This window comes from Canis lupus, chromosome 1 (assembly GCF_003254725.2).
Source record: "Canis lupus dingo isolate Sandy chromosome 1, ASM325472v2, whole genome shotgun sequence".
Lineage (NCBI taxonomy): Eukaryota > Metazoa > Chordata > Mammalia > Carnivora > Canidae > Canis > Canis lupus.
This window is the reverse complement of record NC_064243.1, coordinates 116720438-116732619: the sequence shown is the minus strand read 5'-3', so window position 1 is coordinate 116732619 and position 12182 is coordinate 116720438. Positions and strand designations below refer to the sequence as shown.

Below are 12182 nucleotides of genomic sequence, written 5' to 3'. Positions count from 1 at the left end.
TAGGAACGGAGCTCACCCAGGCCTAAGCTCCAGGCCAGAAGGGGGTTCCTTTTGGCCCTCTGGAAGCCTATGTGGGGTGACTGAGAGGGGCTGATGTGGCTCAGATGCATCCATTCACCTACATTCCCTGAGCACCCATCTGGGATGGGTAGTATAGGAGACACAGCAGTGAGCAGGGCAGCCCCAGGCCCTGCCTTCACGGAGCTCACAGTCCAAGGAAGGAGAGATGGATGCCTCACTAGACAGTGACAGCATGGAGCGGTCAGGGCTGGGAGAGGCCGGGACTTGGGGGGTCCTAGGGAGATACCTGATCCTACCTGGGGATCAAGCAGGGCTTGATGGAGAGAACATCTGAAGTGAGACTGAGAAGGATGTGGAGTGAGCCAGGAGAGGGGAGAAAGGGAGTGTGCATGGGGAGAGCGTGTACAAAGAGGTTCTCCACCTCTTTGCCCTGCTCATTCAAGTTGAGTGCCAGCATCCTGCTTGCTCTGTAGCAGGGAAGACAGACATTAACTCAGCAGACAACTAACTCAGTGAATATCCAGTATGTAACCTCCATGACGTCAGCCTGAGACAGCATCATTCCCTGAGATGGGATTTCAGTCCAGGCATCAGATGGGGATAAGAGGTGACAAGGGGCTTCCAGGGGAGAGGAAGATGGTTGGTAGGGCTGGAACCACATGTAAGAGGGGGCAGGTGGGCAGGGCCGCGTTGGCCACGTTATGCTCCCACCTCCCCAGAGTCTACAACACCGTGAATGGAAAGCAGAAGAAGTGCTACAAAGGCTCCCAGGGTGACGAAGGGTCCCTGCTGAAGGTGAGTAGCTAGGATCTCTAGTGTGAAAACCACACATGTTCCCCCTGTCCGTCTGCCACCCTGATGGGCCACCTGAGACCTGTGGCCTCCTGGGCACCTGATCAAAGGATCACAAGCTGGCCAGCACCCAGTCTGGCCTAGCTGACCAAGATCGCTTGGGAGCTGAGGGCATCACAGACTGTTTTACCTTTATTTACTGAGCCCTTCCCCAAACGGGGACATTTAAGTGGTTTCTGTTTTGAGTGGCCGTAGTACGGTGGAAACAGTCAAAGAGGCCTGGGCTCCTTTACTAGGCTTGCCCCCTGCCACGTTTTCAGGACAAGGTTGGGGATCCTTCTCAGAGCCCCTGAAGTAAGGGAGTTGTTTTGAGTTTAGGCTTTAAGGTCAGACTCTTAATAGCTCTGTCTCAGGCGGTGACCTTGGGCAAGGGTCATCTCCTCTGAAGCCTGTTTCCTCATCTGTAAAATGCAGATAGAATCTCTTAAAAAAAAAAAAGAAAGAAAGAAAGAGTCTCTATCATAGGGTTCTTCTCTGGAAGAAATCAGTTTGCATGTGTACAATGCTTGGCACGGGGGGTGCTTGGTAATTTTTTCACCTGTGAAGTGGGAACAGGAGTTCCTATCCTAACCAGGGTGTATGTCCCGAGGGCTGCCTGGGACAAGTCAGGTGCCAAGTGTCCGGCATAAGAGGGTCATCCATCAGTGGAGGCTGTGATGTTTGACCCGGGCCTCACCACAGCGAGGAAGCAGCCGCACTGTCATGTGGGTCCTCTTCTTGGCAGGTCCATGTGGACCCCTCAGGCACCTTCCTGGCCACTAGCTGCTCCGACAAAAGCATCTCGGTGATTGACTTTTATTCAGGCGAGTGCATTGCCAAGATGTTTGGTCATTCAGGTGGGTGTGCCTCCCTCTGTGGCGGGAAGATACCTCCCCATGTGCCCCCACACAGCCTTCTGGGTCAGAAAGCCAGCACAGCTTCTCTGCTCTGCTTTCAGAAATTGTTACCAGCATGAAGTTCACCTATGACTGTCGTCACTTGATCACAGTATCTGGAGACAGGTGGGAAAGGCCTAGAGGCCACCCCTGGCTGGCCTCCCTCCAGTACCGGGCAAGACCAGATTGCTTTGGGGAGTGCAGGGGCTCAGACAGCAGGAACACCAAACTCCAAACCTGTCCGTTAAGAGAGCTCTACTATGGGTTCCAGCTTACTATTCTTTCCTTTGATGGCGTGTACCTCGGTGTCACACCAGCCCTGAGTTCCAATCCCAGATCTGCCTGCCATTTACTTAATTGGCACCTTGAGCAGGTCATTTCCCAGTGCTAAGCCTCAGTTTGCCCCTCTGTAAAAGATGACCCCCATGTCTTTGACAAACTGCAGTGAGGATCAAATAAGATAGTGTATAAAGTCCTTGACATGTGGCTGGTGCCCAAGGAAGTCCCTTTTGTCACTCCCTTTGATTTATTATGGTCCTTCCCCAGACCCCTTCCTTGAGTCTTGAGGTCTTCAGAACAGGTCCTGGTTTCCTGGGGTGCTCAGAACCCTGCCCAGGATGTAGACCCAGTGTGGCCTGGAGCCCTTGCACTAAGCTGCAGAGATTCGTTTTCCGGGAGGGGCCAGGGAATGAATGGGGTCTTGGCTGTGGTGACCTGGGTGGCTCCAGGTTCCGCTGGCCTCATGTTCACTGTTCTTGCTCCTTCCACATCTCTCTTTGGCCTCCAGCTGTGTGTTCATCTGGCATCTGGGCCCAGAGATCACTAACTGCATGAAGCAGCACTTGCTGGAGATTAACCACCGGGAGCAACAGCAGCAGCAGAACAGGAAGGACGAGAGGTGGAGCAGCCAGCCCAGGTCCTGTAGTCACTTGGCTGTCCCCCGTTTGTCTGCTAGAGAAAAGAAATGTCTTCCCGCCCTGGGCCCTGTGAGGACTAATGCTGAAGAAACAGCCGTGGCCAGGACAGCCTTAGGCCCTGCCTCTGCACACTCGCAGACTTTTGAGTACAAATTTATGATAATACATGTGAGAAGGGTTTTGAAGTAGAAAAACAGGGTGCCTGGAGAGCCTGTGCACACTGTGGTGGGGACACTCCAGGGGACTGTGGGGACCAAGGGGAGGCTCTGGACCCAGTGTGCAGTGGGGAGGGACAGAGTCGGAGAAGCATCCAGTGGAGTTGACGTGTCTTATTCCTCAAAGTCTTTCTGCTGCAAGACCGGTTTTATTTGGCATGAATTCATATTCTAATTTTTGTTAGGGATTTTAGTATAGAGGTCTAAGTTGAGGGGGAGATTTGGGGATTTATCCTCTCTTCTGCCTCTGGAGCCGTCCTTGTCCTCTGCTTTGAGGCTTTGCCACTGCCTCCCCACAGGGACCAGGCCAGGCCATGAGCCTCTTGTCCTATGTAGCATTGGAGGTCTTACAGAACTAGGTACCAAGGGAATGGGCGACTCCCCTTGGCTCCTGGTTTTGGGGCTTACACTCTGCCTTCGGTGTCCTCCACTGCCCACCTCTTGTCAAGCGTGTTTTAGGCTCCTGTACCCCAAAGAAGATAAAACCTCATTGCTACCCATCCTACCACGCACACTCACACTCACACACACACTTTCCAGAACAGAATGTGGCAGCTTAGTACTCAAGCCCCAATCTCTGCTTTGCTTTCAGTTACATTGCTATGGCCCTTAGAGAGTTTGTCTTATTTTTTGAGCCCAGGCTTTGTTATATCTTACTTATTGTGTTGGCATTTCCAGCAGAACAGATGTGGCAGGTGAGATCTCCCAGCACCATCATTTTTTTTTTTTAAGATTTTATTTATTTTTTTATTTTTTAAAGATTTTATTTATTCATGAGAGACACAGAGAGAAAGAGAGGCAGAGACACAGGCAGAGGGAGAAGCAGGCTCCATGCAGGGAGCCTGATGCGGCACTCGATCCTGGGACTCCAGGATCACGCCCCGGGTTGAAGGCAGGCGCCAAGCCACTGAGCCACCCAGGGATCCCTTTTTTTTTTTTTTTTAAGATTTTTATTTATTTATTTATTCATGAGAGACACAGAGAAGCAGAGACACAGGCAGAGGGAGAAGCAGGCTCCCCGCAGGACTCTATCCTAGGATCCCGGGATCATGACCTGAGCCAAAAGGAGATGCTCAATCTCTGAGCCACCCAGGTGCCCCTCCCAGCCCCATCCTGACCAGAAGTCTATAATATGTTCATATGGAAGCTAGCACAGGGCTCAGCCCTAGGCAGATCCCTATCCATCCCACCCCCACCCCATTTACCTATTTCTCTACTTGCTGCCCCCATTCCTGGCCTCAGGCAGGAGACCTATACATCCATGCCCAGCGAGATTTGCTCCTTAAGCCCTGGAGAGCAGACGGAGGAGGAGCTGGAGGAAGAGTGTGAATCGGAAGAGTTGCTGAAGACCCCGTCCAAAGACAGCTTGGACCCAGGTTGGGAAAGGCACCTATCCAAGGGGGCCCTATTTTGGACTCTCAGTGTAAGGATTGTTGCTGGGTTTCGCCTACTACTTGGCTTTCAGAGCCTGGAAATGTAGCTCAATAATCCTATCAGTCAGAACTCCTTCAGTGTAATAGCGACCAGACTCATTAGGGGAGAGAGAATTTATTGGTTCATGTACCTGAAAATCAGAGCATTGGCTTCAGGCAATGGCCAGATCCTGGTAGTCAGGTGATGTTGAAGGAATATATTTTTCTCTGTCTCATGGCTCTGCTTTTTTCCATGTTAGCTTTGCTTTCAGGCAGACTCTCCCTTTCCTGGGGGCAAAGATTACCCCAGCAGCTCTAGATAATAAAACTCGATAGAAAAAGGAGCATCTCTTTCCCAGTAGCTCAAGCAGAATCCTGGGCTTGTGACTCTTGGTTCCGGTGTGAGACATGGTGCCCAATTCTGAGCCAGTGGCTGTGATTGGCCAGGTCTAAGTCATGTGGTCTTCCTTGAAGGGGGAGGCTTGACTCAGCTCCACTGGGACCACCTGACCAAAGAGGGTGGGCGGGGGTGCAGGGGATGGCCCAGGGGAAAAACAGGGCGCTCTTCCCCCGAAGACAACAGATTCTGTTGTTCAGGCAAAAGGGAGAATAGGGGATCCCTGGGTGGCGCAGCAGTTTGGCGCCTGCCTTTGGCCCAGGGCGCGATCCTGGAGACCCGGGATCGAGTCCCACATCGGGCTCCCGGTGCATGGAGCCTGCTTCTGTCTCTGCCTCTCTCTCTCTCTCTCTCTCTCTCTCTCTGTGACTATCATTAAAAAAAAAAAGAGAATAGTAGTAACTCAATGACTTTGTAGCAGGCCAGGCTTTCTCTAAATTTCTGTCCTTCTGTACATCCCCTGGGCTTAGGCTTCATGGTTGCAAGATGGCTGCTGCTTGCATAGGATGGTCCATCCTATAGTCTCCTTTAGAGAGGAAACTTGCCCAGAAGCCCACTGCAGGCTTCTCTTGGGTCCCATTGGCCTTGATTCTCCAGCTGAGAGAGGCCAGGTGCTTCAGTGTGGAGTGGGGGCCTTGCCAATAGGAGCTGACTAGACAGTAGGCAACATGAATGTAAGTATTCAGCCTTGGGGGGGAAAAAAAAAAGAATTCAGCCTTGGAAAAAAATCAGAGTGAGTGAATTTTCTTTGTTGCCACCCTCACACCCAATCCCATGTCCTCTCCAGGGTGACCACTTCTTTCAGTTTGGTATGAATCCTTATAGGCCTTTTCCTGAACTTTTGTATACGTATGCACACAGCCTTCGGAACATGTCAGATTTAGGTACATAAATTATATTCTGCAGACATCATTCTGTATATTTTTTCTCTCAGAAATATGTTGTTGGGGGCCACCTGGGTGGCTCAGTCAGTCCAACTCTAGGTTTTGGCTCAGGTTGTAATATCAAGCTCTGTGTCACCCTCTGCGCTCAGTGTGGCGTGTGCTTGAGATACTTTTTCTCTTCCTCTCTCTCTGCCCTTCTCCATGTGTGTACCCTCGTGCTCGCTCTCTCTCTCATAGGTAGGTAGGTAGGTAGATAGATAAAATCTTTAAAAAAAAAAAAAAAAGAAAGAAAGAAACCTCAACCTGTATGTTAGTGGATACAAAACAGGGGCCTCCCTCTTTTTTTCTTTTTTTAAAAGATTTGATTGATTGATTGGTTGATTGATTTAGAGCAGGACCATGAGCAGAGGGAGGAGAGGGAATCTCAAGCAGACTCCCCACTGATCAGGAGTCTGACTCCCAACATGGGACTGGATCCCACGACCCTGAGTCACAACCTGAGCCAAAATCTAGAGTCAGATGCTCAACTGACTGAGCCCCCCAGACGCCCTAGAGGCCTCCCTCTTTCAACCAACAGCATATAGTAGGATATTTTAAGGTATTCACCTCTGGATGGACATTTAGGGTTTTGCCAACTGTACACCATTGTGAATACGGCCTTGTTGACTGCTCCTCGGCCTCCTCAGGCACACGTGAGAGTGTTTGTTCAGGACAGAGGCAAGGGCTGGCACTCCCAGGCCATGGGGTTAATACACACTTTATTTCAAAAGGGAACCCCAAGGACCCTCCAAATCCAGTTACTGCCCCACCTGGCAGTGTGAAGCCCTCTGTCCTGCCACGCTTTTGCCAATGCTTGGTAATATGAAGCATGTTAGTTTTGATGTCCTATGGAAATTTACATTTTCCTGACTGTTTGTAAGGCTGAGCATCGTTTATTATGTCTCTTGTTTTTTGTATTGTCTCTTTGGAGAATTGCCTGTTTATGTATGTTGCCCATTTGTCTTTTGGGTTGTTTAGTCTCTTTTCATGGATTCCATGTCTCTCTCCAGATCCTCAGTGTCTCCTGACCAATGGCAAACTGCCACTGTGGGCAAAGCGGCTGGTGAGTCTGCCCGGAGACCAGGACACTAGGGCTGGCAAAGTAGGGGTGCTGTCCTTCATGCTTTTCTTCTGGGAGCCCATATCCCTCTCCCTGTCTCTCATTTCCCTGGAGAGCCCCATCATCCTTCCAGTCTCAGCTTAGACACCCATTCATTCATGTGACACCTGTGCCAGGCTTGTTCTGACCCTTACATATGGTAGCAAGGCAGACATTTTCTAGTGTGGGAGATGGACAGCATCCATATTAAACAGGTAAGATGCATAGTATTTGGGAAGTTGATAAATGCTGCAGAGGAAAAAAAAATGAGAAGGAAAATAGCAAGGGTTGGGGGGAGGGGGCAACAACTTTAAGACAAACAAAAAAGGCCTCACTGAGATTATATTTGAACAGAGTTGAAACAAGGGAGAAATGCAGGTCCTGGGAAGGAATGTTCCAGGCAGAGAACAGTAAGCAAGACAAAGGCCATGAGGCAGATTGTGCTTATTAGCATGTTCGAAGTGCAGGGAGACCCAGCTGCCTGGGTTGAGTGTGAATGAGGGCAGGGTGGGGAGAGAGGGGCTTAGAGAGGTGATGGGGGCCAGATGGCATGGCACCATTTGGGCTGCACTGCGTTCCTCAAACACTCCTTATTGTCCTCCCCACTTATTTTTATCCCTGGCACTGAGTGAGATGGAGGCAAGGGAGGGCTCTGAGCTGAGGAAAGCCATGATCTAATGCAAAAGTGAACATGAGGGGCAAGCAGGGGTCCAGGGAGGAGGCTGTTAGGCTCATCCAGGAGATATTGGAGGCTGAGCTGGGTTGGGGTGTGGGCAGTAATGGGTGGAATTTTGGTGGATTTTGAGGGTGGAACCCAATGACTGGATGTGAGAGAAAGAAAGGGACGAAGATGATACTAGGATTGAATGAATAGTTGTTTACTTGGGGGAGGAGCAGGCTAGGAGCTGGTGGGTTAAAAGCTGACAGCAGAGTGGCAGCCGGGTGGCTCAGTCGTTTTGCATCTGCATTTAGCTCAGATCATGATCTCGGGGTCTGGGATCTAGCCCCGAATTGGGCTCCCTGCTCAGCAGGAAGTGTACCTCTCCCTCTGCTCCTCCCCGCTGCTCATGCACATGGTCTCTCTCTCTCTCTCTCACTCTCAAATAAAATCCTTAAAAAGAAGAAGCTGGCAGCAGAATCCTACATCCTAGGTTGGACAATTTATTTCAGTAACAGTGTTAGTCCTCAGATCAAAACCTTTCCCTCAGGGAAATCTCTGCCATCCGCTCCCCTGCAGACCAGGTCTCAAGACCTCAGGCTCCTCCTATCAGTGACTACAACAAGCGGAATTACAGCCAGTGAATATGCGTAGCACACTTGACTCTGTACAGGCTCTGTTCTAAGTCTTTTTTTTTTTTTTAAGATTTTATTTATTCATGAGAGACACAGAGAGAGAGGCAGAGACACAGGCAGAGGGAGAAGCAGGCTCCATGCAGGAAGCCCGATGTAGGACTCGATCCCGGGACTCTGGGATCATGCATTGAGCCAAAGGCAGACACTCAACCGCTGAGCTACCCAGGCATCCCAGTTCTAAGTCTTTTATGTGTATTATCTCACCTGATCCCTGTTTCACAGATGGAGAAACTGAGGCCCAGAGAGGTTAAGTAACTTGTCCAGGGTCACACAGGAATTAGTGAACAAGGGCTGCTCCAGAGCCTGAGTTCTCAGAAACACCCACCCTCCACTGTCTCTCAAGCCAGTCTTCTTCAGAGGCCACACTGGGCAGGACCAGGGTGAGAGAAGTAGCCATATCTTGGATGCTGTTGGGATAGCAGTGCTGAGAGAATTGCTGAAGAAATACAGTATGGAGTATGAGGGACAATAGAAGGATGAGAGGTGATCTCCAGGTTTAGGGCCCGAGCCACCAGTGGGAATAGGACAGAGAAGGCTGCAGCAGAAGCTGATCTGGGGGAAAGATCAGGAGTTGCTTTCAAATGCCTACTTTGAAGTATCACTAAGAATCCATATAGACGGAAAGCAGTTGCGTATGCACTTCTGTAATTGAACAGAGGTTCGGGCTGGAGACGTTTATCTGGAAGTTGTTGCTGAGTGCTATTTAAAGCCAAGAGACTAGGGACGCCTGGGTGGCTCAGCGGTTGAGCGTCTGCCTTTGTGATCCCGGGGTCCTGGGATCAAGTCCCGCATTGGGCTCTCTGCAGGGAGCCTGCTTCTCCTTTCTCCTATGTCTCTGCCTCTCTCTGTGTGTCTCCTGTGAATAAATAAAGTCTTAAAAAAATAATAAATAAATAAAAAATAAAGCCAAGAGACTGGATGGAGTCCATGCAGAGTCCCTGGGCCCCATTAGAGTTGGTGAGCTCTTGGCCAGCTGTCTGACCATCCCCTGTCACCCTCAGCTAGGAGACGACGATGTGACAGATGGCTCAGCCTTCCATGCCAAGCGCAGCTACAAGCCACATGGCCGCTGGGCAGAGCGGGCTGACCAGAAGCCCCTCAAGACCATCCTGGATGCCCAGGACCTGGATTGCTACTTCACCCCCATGAAGCTTGAGAGCCTGGAGGACTCTGTTCTGGATACAGTGGAGCCCCAGAGCCTGGCAGGCCTGCTGAGTGAGGTACAGATCGCCCAGCCCAGCCCACAGGCCCTGCACTGTGACTGCCCACCCTGGACTCGGGGCCTCGGCAGTCTCCTTTTGAAAATCAGGCTAACCCGTCCCACTCTAGGGGGTGAAAGATGATTACATGACATGGTTGGGGGCGAGAGGGTGAGGCCCTGGGCCTGGGGTAAGTGAGACTTCCCAGGGCAGACTAGGAGCCTGGGGGTGGGTCGCTTGAGGGTTAAAAGCTTGGGCCCGAGAACAGGCCTATACCTGGCTGGGGGCATTTGAGCGATAGAGCCCTGGCCCTACCCCTTCCTGGCTGTGTGGTGACTTGTCACAAGGCTTGTCTAGGCTTCTGCTGTTAAAAAAGAAATGGTCATTTAAAAAAAGATAACCAATATATATATAATATATATATTTCTAAAAAATAGTCATAAAAAGAAAGCCTTCAGAGGGCTTTGATAGGAATCCAGTGCTGAGAATAGGGCCTGGGCCCTCAGAAGTCCTGAAGCAACTTTAGCTCTTGTTCTGTTATTTTCCAAACAAAATTAGTTTTTATTCTGTTGTACAAACTTTCTTTTTTTATTATTGTGGAATAATACACATGCGCTTTTGTGTACCAACCCTAGGTATACAGCTTGGTGAATTATTACCTATGTATGCACCTATGTGCCCCCCACCCAGGCCAAAATATAGAGTCTTTTCTACCTCCTGGAAGACCCCCCCCCCCGTGCCCCTCCTCATCAGTACCCCCACCTGTGGTGAGCAGTCTTCTCATCTCTCACCAAGGATTAGTTTGTTCTTAAACGTCATTCAAACAGATTCTTGGAGGGTTGGAGCCATACCAATTCCTTACGTGTAAAGGGGCTGACTGATGGTCGTGCAGAAGGAGCACAGAATGAGCTCAAGATGAGCACATAAGGGGCCAGGCCCTGGCTTCCCGTGAGTGGCCAGCACATCTTTCCTGTTATTGTGGGTGTTGGTGGCCCATTTGCTGGCTTTCAAAGGGCCCCAGTTGCCATGGCTACCTTAGATGGCTGTGTTCTCTTCACCCCACAGTCGGAGAGCCCCCAGGAGAATGGCTGTGGGCACCCCTCCTTCTTGCCCCTACAGCGGGAGTCCTCTGAGGACAGTGAACTCATCATCTACTCCCTGGAGGCAGAGGTGACAGTCACAGGGACAGACAGGTGGGTGTCCTTTGCACCAAGGGAAGCCTTACGGTATTGGAGAGGGGAGGCCTGGGCTGATAGGCATGCCCTGGAAGAATTGCTCTCTGCACTCCCAGTAGGCCTGTGGGAGTGGAGTAGGCCTGGGTTGCGCAGGAGGCAGGAGAGGCGAGGCCGTGCTCCCAGTAGGAGCAGAGCACAGATGTCTGGGGGTTCAGGGTGGGGGCCAGCTCTTTACTACTAGTATGTTCTCACCCCCACTGCAGCGATTACTGCACAAAGGACATGAAGGGGAAGCCCAGAGACCAGCAGGGTGACTCCTACCTCAGAGGCTCCTCCATTAGCTCAAAGGATCGGAGCCCACCCGAAGGTGAGTGGGGATAGGCAGAGACCCTGCAGCAATCTGTTGGTCCAGCCAGGCCCCCTTCTGGGTGTTAATGGTGACCTGACTCCGTCTTCCTGAAGTTCAGAGTCTATCACAGAGACAGGCATGGGTCCCTTCTGTTACCTGAGGATTCTGGAGCCCTATTGCCCACTGGCAGGAGCCCAGCTCTGCCGCTTCCTCAAAGAACTTATTGGTCCATAAAAATGGAGAGAGGATATTATTAACCCCCGTTCTCCAGATGGGAAAATTGAAGCCCTGGGAAGCTGAGCCACTTACCTGACTCACCCAGTAAGGGCCTGGCTTTGGACTCCTGACTCCCGCTCTGCCCCTCCAGACTCGGGGGAGTCAGAGGCCGACTTGGAGTGCAGCTTCACCACCATCCATTCGTCCCCTCCCCGGCCAACCCCTCGGTTTAACATGATGATGCCCCGCACACCAGGTAAGCAGGGGCCAGATATGGGGAAGACGAGGTGTGGGACTGGCTGGGGGATGGTCATGAGGTATAATCACTTTCCCCACATCAGCCCTGTACTTGATGACCACTGAGCCTCCATTTCCTCGCTGGGGAGACAGAGCCATTAGCCTCTCCTCGGTCTAGTGGCAGCAGGGTGTGTGATGGGCCAGTCCAGCTCTCTCCATTGTTATGCGTCTAGCTTGTTTGTCTGGGCGGCTGCCATGACTCATGGTGTTGACGACTCTCTCCTGACTCTCTCCTGCCCGCCCCCTCGCCTCCCCTTCGCCTCTCCCCAGGATGCCCAGGTACCACAGAAGAGTTATCCCAGCCCGAGGTGCTGGGCATATCCAACGGCTCCCTGCCCCAGACCCCTGAGCAGGAGAAGTTCCTCCGCCACCACTTCGAGACACTTACTGACGCACACCCCGAGGGTAGGGCCCTGCCTGGGCAGGCCATCCAGTGCTGGGCAAAGCATGGGTGTTTCGGGTAGGGTGGGTAGGGCTTCCCTGCATGGCTAGCAAGGGTGGAGGAGGGCTTGCGTTTTATCCTCAGGACTGAGCCACGCAGGCTCTTCTCCATGCTGTGTTTGCTCCCCAGGCATGGGTGTGTGCTCTTGAGGGCGTTTCTGGGGATCCACCTGCTGGTCTGTGGGTCTTCCTGGGCTCAGGGCTGGGCGGCTGGAGGGATTCTGAGGGCTCCGTTGGCCTCTTCCTCTAGAGCTCTTCCATGGATCCCTGAGAGACTTGGAGGCCCCTGAGGCTGAAGACTTCTTCAATCCCCGGCTTAGCATTTCAGCTCAGTTCCTCTCACGTCTCCAGAAAACATCCAGGTAGGAGCAGGTGCCCCTCCTACCCAAGCTCGCTCTCTCTCGCAGGACAGGACTGTGTCCCCTCAGGAGCCCCCAGGCC

At 51.8% G+C, this 12182-nt stretch overlaps 1 protein-coding gene across 1 annotated transcript in view; it reads left to right on the top strand.

Moving 5' to 3' along the window:
* The window catches only part of WDR62 (WD repeat domain 62), a 47435-nt gene that overhangs the window by 32975 nt on the left and 2278 nt on the right, over positions 1 to 12182 (top strand). The window contains exons 16-27 of the mRNA XM_025421494.2: positions 741 to 816; positions 1598 to 1709; positions 1811 to 1874; positions 2536 to 2664; positions 4123 to 4256; positions 6623 to 6675; positions 9066 to 9284; positions 10329 to 10456; positions 10702 to 10805; positions 11155 to 11259; positions 11571 to 11705; positions 11992 to 12103. Coding sequence (XP_025277279.1) covers positions 741 to 816; positions 1598 to 1709; positions 1811 to 1874; positions 2536 to 2664; positions 4123 to 4256; positions 6623 to 6675; positions 9066 to 9284; positions 10329 to 10456; positions 10702 to 10805; positions 11155 to 11259; positions 11571 to 11705; positions 11992 to 12103 — 1371 coding nt within the window. The remainder of the gene's footprint in view (positions 1 to 740; positions 817 to 1597; positions 1710 to 1810; positions 1875 to 2535; positions 2665 to 4122; positions 4257 to 6622; positions 6676 to 9065; positions 9285 to 10328; positions 10457 to 10701; positions 10806 to 11154; positions 11260 to 11570; positions 11706 to 11991; positions 12104 to 12182) is intronic.